Below are 11,897 nucleotides of genomic sequence, written 5' to 3' on the forward strand. Positions count from 1 at the left end.
AGAAGGACTCAACATGATACTGTAATACAATAGGAATGTCTTTGAATTTTTCTAATTTGTTCTTGGTTTTCATACACAATAATAAATGGAAAATTGTATTTTGGCACTCACTTTTTGTGTTACTTCCTTTTGACTCTTCCTTTCATTGATAAAATATTATATTTAATAGATAAAAATAATAAAGATTAAATTTGAAATACAATAATAATATTTATGAGTGTTAAATAGGAATATAATAAAAAAACAGTGTCAAGGTACAAGTTCCATAATAAATATTTTGGTAACTTATTAAAATAACCTTATATTTTTACCCATCCATAAAGTTTATTTGGAGAAACTATACCAAATGTAATATACTTTTTAATTTTAATAAAATATTTATATTATGTTCATTTTAAATCATAATAAATGTAATACGCAAATTAATTAAAATTTAGGAGAATAATAAATATACAAAAACTTAAAAAATAATTATATTATTTTGAATTTCGAAAATAATGGAAAAACCATATGCTTGAAAAAGGAAAGGAAGAAGTAATAATAGGTTATTTTTTCTGATGCCATACAACCAATATACAGTTTATTTAAATATTGGTAATTAATATCTAATTAAAAATTAAAATATTAGCTAACTTATACTTCAAAAACAAAAATTAAAACTGCAACCGTGACTAATTTGGACTTTCAAACCATATATCTGTTGGAATTTCACTGTTATTATCAGAATTTGTTACTTAAAATTTTTTTTAATGATCAAGGCTTCTCTCTTTCTATTATTTCTACATGTTTCTCTCTATTTTTTTCGTCTTCTTTTTTGATAATAGAGTGCGTATTTATATACACACATTATAATTTTATGGAAATCTTGCCTTAATTGTAAATTAATTGACAATAAAACAAAATAGGGAAAGAAATGATCATAGTTGACAGAAAACAAATTAAATAATATTCAAAATATTGATTATCATTATTATCAGAAAATCATATTTTCCTATTTAAAAGCAACTGACGCAAAAAATTATATCAATATACTATTTTAATTATTGTTTATAATTATTAGCATAATATTAATTCAAACTATTACCATATTAAACTAACAGTTCAAATTTTTACCCACCATTTATTATTATTCTCTTATTTTTTTACTCTTAAATATTTACTTACCCGGACGAAATTGGGTGTTGACAGCTGCTCCTCTTTATTTGGATTTTGTTGGATAACATGAACCTTAGAGTTTTTGTGTTATCATAGTAAAAGCTAAATAAAGATAAAGACACTAATTTTGTTTGGGTCCAAAGAAAAGGAAATAGATTACCTCGAAGCGTACCTGGTAGACCATGTAGCAACTTTGTGGACCTTCCTGAAGAGCCGTGACACCTGTGGAGGGTGTATCATACCCTATGAACTTTGTTTGTAAAATTTGCTAGTGAAGAGCATGAACCTCGTAATTCTTGAAGGTGAGGCGCACGAACCTCGTAAAAATAAATGGAGAGGCGCACAACCCTCATATAACTTGATGGTGAAGCGCACGAACCTCGTAAAATTAAATGGAGAGGCGCACGAACCTCGTATAACTTGTTGTTGAGATGCATGAACCTCGTAAAATTAAATGGAGAGGCCCACGAACCTCGTATAACTTGTTGGTGAGGCGCACAAACCTCGTAAAATTAAATGGAGAGGCGCACGAACCTCGTATAACTTGTTAGTGAGGCGCATGAACCTCGTAAAATTAAATGGAGAGGCGCACGAACCTCGTAAGTTGATGGTGAGGCGCATGAACCTCGTAAAATTAAATGGAGAGTCGCACGAACCTCGTATAACTTGTTGGTGAGACGCACGAACCTCGTAAAATTAAATGGAGAGGCGCACGAACCTCGTATAACTTGTTGGTGAGGCGCACGAACCTCGTAAAAATAAATAGAGAGGCGCACGAACCTCGTATAACTTGATGGTGAGGCGCACGAATCTTGTAAAATTAAATGGAGAAGCGCACGAACCTCGTATAACTTGTTGGTGAGGCGCACGAACCTCGTAAAATTAAATAAAGAGGCGCACGAACCTCGTATAACTTGATGGTGAGACGCATCCATTATTTTTAAATATCTAATTCTTATGTATCAAATATTTTTATGTAAAAACTTATTATCTATTGTTTCCTACACCGTAATCTCAAATGTATTAAACTTTAAACAAAAAGAAGACTTCACATCAGGATCACTTATCTCAAATTTACTAAAATGGAAAAGAAAGAAAGAAAGACGTGACGTTATACAGTATATCTCAAATTTATTAAATTTGAAAAGTAAAATTTATATTGAGATTTTTACGTTCAAGATATTATCCATTTTAAAACTCTACCAAAATATATTTATCTGATTGTAATTTAAGTTCATTTAGTAGGTCAATTGTTTCTGTTTTGAAATATTAATGTATTTTTTAAATGACTACTTTTAAAATTTAGACTTAAATAAGTTTTAATCCATATATATACATATAATTAGTTATTTTTTATTAACACACAGCAAAGGATGTCCCAAAAACGACTTTGAACAATGAATAACGATGAAACTAATTGTGCATTGACGACCGAAAGTGAAGAAGAAGAATTGTTCATGTCTCCGGAAGTGAAAAGGTGAAATTTTTAACTCTGACAAACTATTTTAATGACAATTATTACATTAAGTCGTTGTTATTTTATTGTACAAAACGTTTTCATGATGGTTAAATGTTAAAACCATTGCTATATTTTAATTTTTTAACTACTGTTCATGGACTAACTTTTGAATATTTAAAGACGGTTGATACGATAACCCTCATTATAAAATTTACTTTAATTACAACTATATCATCGCACTCTCGTTTTATTAAGTCAACTTGACAGTTGTGTTAATATATATTATCATACTTTTTTAATAACGATATTATGACACATTTTTATTTTTTTTTATAAAGATAAAATGATTATAAAAATATAAATTTTTGTATTGTTTTAAGAAAAAAAAATAAAAAATAAGTAGAAGTAATATCAAATGAATATAAAAAATTTAAATATATCAAATAATTATTACTCATTTTGTTTTGAGGAAGTATTCAACTTAACTAAAATAAAAAATTAAATTTAAAATACAAATAAAATCCTAAAAACTAGGTTTTCATGGTCCATTGTTGTTTATATGCAAATTTATGCATAAAATTATTGATCTATTGGTTCTTATAAAAATTAGGTAGAGATTGATTCATATGTCTTCCTAAATGTATAGATTGAGATAGAAGTTATAACAGATGAAATAAAGTGAGAAACGATCATAATTCAAACGTAGGGAAAATAATTGGTGATGTTATGTATAACAGCGAGACGACGAAATAAATATGCAACCTTCAGGAGTTGACATGTCGCCATATATAGATTTTGCCTCCCGCTTTTTGCTTTAAATGCACAAAGGCTCCATTCTATTAGTTGATTCAGAAAAGGTACTTGCAACACTATATTACAATCATTAACATGCTTTTCCAAAGATTAATAATATTTTATAACCATCTTTTTACATTAATTTCATACTATTTTTCATTATTTCTTCTTTTCTTTTGTATAATTTGATTGTTTAATCACTAATTTTACACTATTTTTTATTACTTTTTCTTTTCTTTTGTATAATATGATTGTATAGTCGATAGAAGACTAGATAGTTTTATGTGTTTGAAACTTCAAAATAGTTCATTAATTAACTGAACAGTCGGGTTAAACAAAGATTATTGTTAAAAAATATTACATTAAAATTAAGTAAGTTTATTATTCATTGAACTGTAATTTAATTTATGCTAATCAGAAGTTCATTTCAAAATTTATAAATACAAATTTAAAATATTGTTATAAATTGATTACATTTATTATATATTTATTGTTAATAATAACGGATTCTTACTGATTTTGATATCGGAGTGTTTCCTCCTCCACTCTCTAATTTGACCAAACGATGGTAAGCATGGAAGAAAAGAAAAATGTTGTCTTGTGCTTATTTGAAAGAATATCTCAGAAACAGTTATCCTCATCCGTAAATCAATTTGTTTTTACAAATACAAAAAAGATATTTTAAAACATAATATTTTTACATTAATTTCATGATTTATTTTCTTTTACAGATAGAAAAGTTATTTCTTATTATTATTTTGTGTCTATAATATATATTAAATGAATTTTAATATGTATCACTAGGTTAAGTGTGGGCCATAGAATTTTTCCTTTATTGTAAGAACTTTAGCGTGTAAAAAAGGGCGTGGATGAACTGAAGTGCATAATAAATTTGTGTAAATAATTACTTACACACTGTTAATTGAATTGGGTTTGTAAATAGTGATAATAATAATATTAATAAAACAGTAAAAAGTGCCAAGCCAAGTTGGCGTTCATAAAAATTAATTAAAAGCAACACGTTCAAAACATTATGTATTCAATATGATCACTACATATTTTGATGCCCCCGATGTGTAAGTCAACTGTTTAAAAATTATTAAATAAGAATTAATTTTAAAAATAAAAAATTATTAACTGTATTGGTTAGTTAAATATTATTTTATAAATTAAAAATTATTGATAACTAAAATAATTTTTATCATAAAAAAATATAATAAATTTGTGAATTAGAGTATAAACTAGTCCAACATTAGATACCAAATACTTAATGTCTAAATTAGTCTTTATTTTAAGTTAGAGACTAATTTAGTATAAAAAAATAGTAAGTAGTAACTAAAATCTTGGTAGTTATAATATTAGAAGTCAATTCAAATTTTATTTTCCAAACTAATTATAATTTTTTTATTCATAAAATATAATTTTAAATATAAATAATTTTTAATTTATAAAATGTTATTTAGCTTAATCACTGACTAATTATTTTATAATCTTTAAATTTAATTGTTACTTAATAATGATTTTAAAGTTTAATCATGTCCTAATTACACTTAATAGGTTTTGTCCAATATAAAACTTTCATGATTCCACTAGTAAAAAAATGGGTTTTTACAGCGCACATTATGCCACGGTTCAAAGAAAACCGCAGCATAATGGTGCGCGGTGGCAATGTTGTAAATAAAACGAACATATATGCCGCGGTTCTACTGGGAACCGCGGCATATACCCCAGTCAACCATTGCCTTTGACGCCACGTATGAATAAAAAATTAAATAACAGAGTATATGCCGCGGTTCTCTGCACAACCGCGGCATATTCCCTGCCAATTTATTGCAGGTGCTGACTGGGTCAGAGAACTTGAAAAGTTAAAGGGGTATATGCCGCGGTTCTCTGCACAACCGCGGCATATACCCCCTGTAACGTCTCAACTTCCCTGCCAGTCAGAGAATTTCAGAAGTTACAGGGGGTATATGCCGCGGTTCCCCATAGAACCGCGGCATATACCCCCTGTAACTTCTGAAATTCCTCAGAAGGCAGTTGGGAAGCAGTTGTGTTGAGTACGTTACAGGGGGTATATGCCGCGGTTCTACGAGCAACCGCGGCATATTCTGCTATCTGAAATTAATTTAATATTAATTTGAAATATTTCGAGGTATATACCGCGGTTCAGCGGGCAACCGCAGCATATAGTTTGAAAATAATTTCAAAAATGCCATTTAGTATTATTTTTTTAATCAGTATATGCCGCGGTTGCTCGTAGAACCGCGGCATATACCCCTATTATACCGCGGTTAAGTAGTGAACCGCGGTAGATTCCCCCGTTCAGAGTTAAAAATTAAAACTTTGAACAGTGATCGTCTTCTTCCCGCAAGCCTCTGTTTCGCGTTTTCTCTTTTCCCTCCGACTCCCATCATCTCGGATACGCTATTTTTCTCCGTTTAAACTTCAAATTGTTCGGTTCTTTCTCATTTGTGACGATAAACAACAGTTTTTGGCCGATCAAAAGCATTTGAAACGCGTCATTCCCACTCCTCTGCGATTTCGTTTTTTTTGCACTAAGCGTTTTCGCCGTTCTTCTTCCAGGTATTTATGCCCTTTTGCATTGTTAAGATGATTTCTTCATTAGTTTTTGCATAATGCTATAATTTTGGTAATGTATGAAGGTTCTATAGTTTTGGTAATGTATGGTATAATTTTTGCTTTAATTTTGATAATGCATGAAATTGTTATAGTTTTGGTAATGTATGGTATGATTTTTGCTATAGTTTTGGTAATGTGTGTTGTAGTTCTTGTATTATTTATAAACCTTAAAATATTATTTATGTAATATTTAGGAATATGGATCGAAATTGGATTAATTTACCACGTATTAGTGCTGAGTACGAGAGAGGTGTAGAGGAATTTATACAATTTGCGCAACGTAATGAGGGGAGAACTGATGATGAAGTGAGGTTTAGATGTCCTTGTGTGAACTGTTTGAATGGGAGAAAGTTGAACGCAACTCAAATTAGAGAACATCTTATATGTGATGGTTTTCTAAGATGCTATACAACATGGATCTGGCACGGCGAAGAAATTGATTTTCCCACTGACTCTCAAAGTGTAAATGTTACTGATTCCACCATGGAAGAAGATCGACCGGATGAAGACAAATTGGAGGACATGATCCGCGATGTTGGAGCAGAAAATTTTGCCAAAGCTCATGTGTATGAGACGATGTCGACTGATGCAGAAACACCTTTGTATGTCGGTTCAACTAAGTTCACACGTTTATCAGCGGTGTTAAGGCTCATGAATTTGAAGGCGAGCAATGGATGGACTGATAAGAGTTTTACAGAACTGTTGACGTTGTTGAATGAAATGTTGCCAGATGGAAATACATTGCCCACTCGTAATTATGATGCGAAAAAAATTCTTTGTCCAATGGGTATGGAGTATAAAAGGATACATGCTTGTCCCAATGACTGCATTTTGTATAGGAAAGAGTTTGAATTTTTGACAAAGTGTCCAAAATGTGGCTTATCACGATACAAGTCAAAAAACAATAGTGAAGATAATGGTCAGATAGAAAAAAATGGATCTGCTTTGAAAGTAGTTTGGTACCTTCCAATAGTGCCCAGACTTAAGCGTTTGTTTGCGAATCCCAAAGATGCTAAAAATCTTAGATGGCATGCAGATGAGAGAAAAATTGACGGGCTGCTTCGTCATCCAGCTGATTCAAAGCAATGGAAAAATATTGATCGACAATTCCCCGAATTTGGTAAAGAGTGTAGAAATCTTAGGCTTGCTTTAGCCACTGATGGAATGAACCCATTTGGTAATCTGAGTACCAATCACAGTTGTTGGCCAGTTATATTGATAATTTACAACTTATCTCCTGCATTGTGCATGAAGAGGAAGTACATGATGTTGTCTATGATGATATCTGGTCCAAAGCAGCCTGGAAATGACATAGATGTTTATCTAAGCCCACTAGTTGAAGACTTGAAGGTTTTGTGGGTTGACGGGGTTGAAATATTTGATGCATTCGCTTCAGAGACTTTTATGATGCGTGCAATGTTATTTTGCACCATTAATGACTTTCCTGCTTATGGTAATTTGTCAGGATACAGTGTCAAGGGTCATAAAAACAAATTGTCAAAGATCCTTCGTCTGACCATTGGTATGTTGCTCTTCAAGGCAAAAAACAAATTGAAGTTAACGAAGACAATCTGATTAATATTGATATTGCTGACAACCATTCATTTCAAACTACAACAAAGTTGGATGACCAATCTGTAGTTGACGATGATGTACATGCAATTCGGTCAGATCATGATGAGGGAATATACATATGATGAATCCATATCTTTATGTATGAATTTTCAATTTCTGTACTATTACATGTTTTGTTAATTTATATGATATTACATAAGTCTTGAAAGAAAATGTAATGTTGTTATTTATTTTGACAGATATATGGCTGATCATCCACATCCTTCAGGGGATGAGGCTCCCCCACCCAGATCCACTAGAGGACCCACTAGGATGAAACAACTATTAATCAGGAAAAATAGTGGTGAAAGAACTCCGGTGAATGTGAATGTCACCACGGGTGTGGCAACTGGCCCCAATGCAGATGACTTCCGATCATACCTTGGAGTAGTGGCACGTGATAAGATTAGCATTCTCATTCCATCTTTTGATCATGTGTCCGAGGGTGATCGGAACATTATTTGGCAAGATATATTGGTAAGTTAGTTAATAGCATTTGAATTATAATTTGTTTATATTGATAATTTTGTACTAATACAACTTTATTATGTTTTTTTCAGATGACATTTGACATTCCAAATGTCCCAACACTTAGAAATAAGTGTTTGTCAACTGTTGCAGAAAATTTCAGAAACTTTAAAAGCAAGTTGACATCAAGGTACATCTTTGGACACCTTAAACATAAAACTCCATGTAATGCATATAAGTCCATTGATGAGGAGACTTGGCGGGTTTTTAAAGAGAGTCGGATGTCAGAGGAATGGCAGGTTAGTGTAGTTCATATTATTCAATTCCTCATTAACAAATATATATCATATGAACTCATTAATTAATGTGTATGTGACAGGCAATTAGAAGCAAAGCACAAGGAACAAGTGCTAAGAACAAAAACCCCCACCTATTATCTCGTGGTGGGTATAGGAAGCTTGAGGAGAAAATCCTCAAGCAAAAGGCAGATGCTATACCACCATCTCAGAGTGGTAGCCCTCCTCAGCCTCCTTCTCCACCGTCTAGACATGAGAAATGGAAGTTGGCCTGTATGCGACCATCGGGCACCTACTCTTCCGACACTGCACGAGAGATTTCTTCTAAAATTGTAAGTTATCACTGTTCCTAAAATAATGAATATTGTCATTATACATACTACATTAAACTATTTAAAGAATAATGGTGTTTTGTAATGTTACAGGACGCCTTGGTTGAGCAGAGCTCCCAAGGCCAATTCACTCCAGAGGGTCGCCAGGATATTCTTGCTGCTGCAATTGGACGACCTGAGCACCCTGGACGTGTACGTGCTGCAGGTCCTGGAGTAGGCATTACGGATTATTTTGGGAGCTCTTCTCGTCAGCCTTCATATTCGTACAGCGATACACAAAGGATGACAGAAGAGATCACAAAAAAGGTCCGACAAGACCTTATGCAGGAGATCAGGGCCGAGGTGAGGGCTGAATTCCAGATGCTCTACCAGGAGCAGTTTCAGAGCATGCGCCCGATGCAGTCTCCTATAGAGGAACATGTGGTCCCTCCCCCTCCCACAGGTAAACTTAATAAACATTTATGTGCAATTATTTCTATCTCTTGTATAATCTAACATTTACTCTGACAGGGAGAAGCGGCAAAGGAAGTTGTTCCGCATCAGCCATCCCAGAGGATGACATGGACGATGGTAGTCCATGTCTGCTATACATTTTAGAAGAAGATGAGATGGTGCTGGTAGCTCGTGGAACAGAGTTTAGGTCAGCGACTGTATGTCATGGTATGCAACTATTAGAGGATGAGGTGAAGGTATCAGTGGATGAAATGATCATGCCAGATGCCTCGGTTCCACTGTCCACGGAAGAGATTTTCACTGTGGAACAAGCATATAAGTCGTTTATCACTTGGCCTAAATTTTTGGTTAAACCAGTTTCTGACCCCTCGGTATGAAATTCTTCTTTACACTTCTCAATTTTAAAGGTTTTTGATGTCAAAACTTATCTTATCTTTTCATGTAACAACAGACGCAGGAACAACAGAAGATTCCTCTATCTGAGGATGACCCTCTTTCTTCATTGCATCTACTTGCTGACATCCTTGATGATAAGCCTTTGGAGGTTCAGTATGATGCTAATGTATTTGGGCATGGCTCTGAGGTCCCAATATACCTTAATAGCCAAGATGTCCGTGAGCTTGCGTCGGGAACACAAGAGTTGAATATTTCAATTATTCAACTATGGACGATGTAAGTCTATGACCAATTATTTATATATAAAATTGATTTATATATCAAGTATCCTTATATCAAAGTTAATTTTTGATTTCAGGTATATGTCTGGGGTCACTAATAAGTTGGGGCGTTCTGATGATTATGGATTCATTGATCCCCAAGACATTCATGAATCAAATGATTTTGATCATATCAACACGAGAATGATAAGCAGTTTTCGAAGGGGCAAGAAAATATACTTTTTGCCTTATATATCCGGGTAAGTGAACTTTGTTAACATAATAATATTCCATATGTGATTTTAATATTTAATAGTTACGTTATTATGAATTTCAGGCGCCATTGGCAACTTCTTGTTATGTCTGTGCAAGACAACTATGCTTTGTGGTTCTGCTCATTGCACAGGCCTCCTCCCACACAACTCAGACAAGCAATTGATTGGTAAGAACCTCAATGTTTGGACTTTCTTTGTTATATAACTGAATGCTAAAACATTTTTTTATATACAGTTCTATTCCAGCAAGTATGATGATGGACGGGAGATCAATTGTTAAGAGTAGAAAGATTGCTTGGATTTCTCTCAAGGTTTGACATATGCTAAAGTCATACTTTGTTATAATTGTTTTATAACAAATGTTATTCACTAACTATTATCAACTGTGATGATATATTGTAGTGTAACAGACAAAATGGGTCATATGAGTGTGGATACTATGTAATGTATTGGATGACCCATATTGTTCGTTCTCACATCACAAGAAGCTGGGAAACGGTAATATTTAACTTTAACAAATTTTGATTTTTTAACAAATGTTGAATTCATATACACTAATTAAAATGAATTGTCTTTTGCAGAGATTCAAGACTACTACACCAGTTCCTGAGAAGTCACTACTATTCATTAGGAACGCTGCTGCGAAGTATATAGTTAGATTATACAATAGCTCTTAGATTTAGATTTAAACAATGCATTTGATTAGATAGAATTTTCTTAGACTCTCTACTTTATTTGATGTTGAAATACATTTGAACATGTGTTTGTTATGTTGAAATTGAATTTCTGTAAATGTTTTTATATGCAGGTCTGTTTTTGTGGTAGTGGATATCACAAAAACAGACCTGCAATTTTAAAAAACTGCAGGGGAATATGCCGCGGTTCTAACCACAACCGCGGCATATAAGTGGAATATGCCGCGGTTCTAACCACAACCGCGGCATATAGTGCTTCGTTTTTTTTTTAAAAACGAGACATATGGCCGCGGTTTTGACACTAACCGCGGCATACTCGTCGGACTATATGCCGCGGTTCAACCGCGGCATATAGTGCATTTTTTAATTTTTTTTTTAATTTTTTTTAAAAAAAAAATGAATTTAGGCAGCGGTTCCCTTGACAACCGCGGCATATTCCGCAGCCTATATACCGCGGTTAGAACCGCGGCATAAAGTGCCTGACTTACTACCGCGGCTGGATATGCCGCGGTTCATGAACCGCGACGTATAGTGAAAATCAACCGCGGTAAAAACCCCTCGCTGCACTAGTGTTCTTTACAGTAAATACTTATAAGAAAATTTTAGCGCTAAGCTAATAGCAGGAGCGATTCAAGGATTTAGAAAATCTAAAAGAATCCTAAGAATGATTTCTTTTATTTAAGATTTATTTTTCAAGCCTATTTTTATGCAAATTATCTTTAAAGTTATCGTAAATAATTTAATTTAATTTTTACATTGTTTTCTAACTCTAATTCTTGTTCATTGTTTATTTCATTAAAGATTTCATAATATCCTACTAAATTTTAACATCATTAATAGTTATACACTTCAAACTAAGTGAAAATTTCAGTTACTTCTCAAAATATAGGCTGAAAAAAATTTCAAAACCCACAAATCGAAAGGTACAACAAAATAAAATTGGACAAAATAAATACATTTCTAATCTTAATACAAATTCAACAAATGAAATAAAAACAACACTAACTCAAATAGAGAGAATAATATACTAACCAACATAAACAAAATGAAATTTAAAAA

The 11,897-nt window shown here is 32.7% G+C and overlaps 1 protein-coding gene across 1 annotated transcript; it reads left to right on the top strand.

Annotated features, from left to right (window-relative positions):
* Positions 1–8,849: 8,849 nt before the first annotated feature.
* LOC128197428 (uncharacterized) lies at positions 8,850–10,985 on the top strand. The gene is made up of 8 exons (XM_052879309.1): positions 8,850–9,201; positions 9,270–9,583; positions 9,664–9,884; positions 9,967–10,128; positions 10,206–10,310; positions 10,379–10,454; positions 10,546–10,641; positions 10,725–10,985. Exons 1-8 carry the CDS (start codon positions 9,042–9,044, stop codon positions 10,818–10,820), a joined length of 1,230 nt encoding a protein of 409 aa, XP_052735269.1. The 5' UTR covers positions 8,850–9,041; the 3' UTR covers positions 10,821–10,985.
* The last annotated feature ends 912 nt before the right edge of the window (positions 10,986–11,897 follow it).

The sequence above is a fragment of the Vigna angularis genome, chromosome 6, assembly GCF_016808095.1.
Source record: "Vigna angularis cultivar LongXiaoDou No.4 chromosome 6, ASM1680809v1, whole genome shotgun sequence".
Taxonomy (NCBI): Eukaryota; Viridiplantae; Streptophyta; class Magnoliopsida; order Fabales; family Fabaceae; genus Vigna; species Vigna angularis.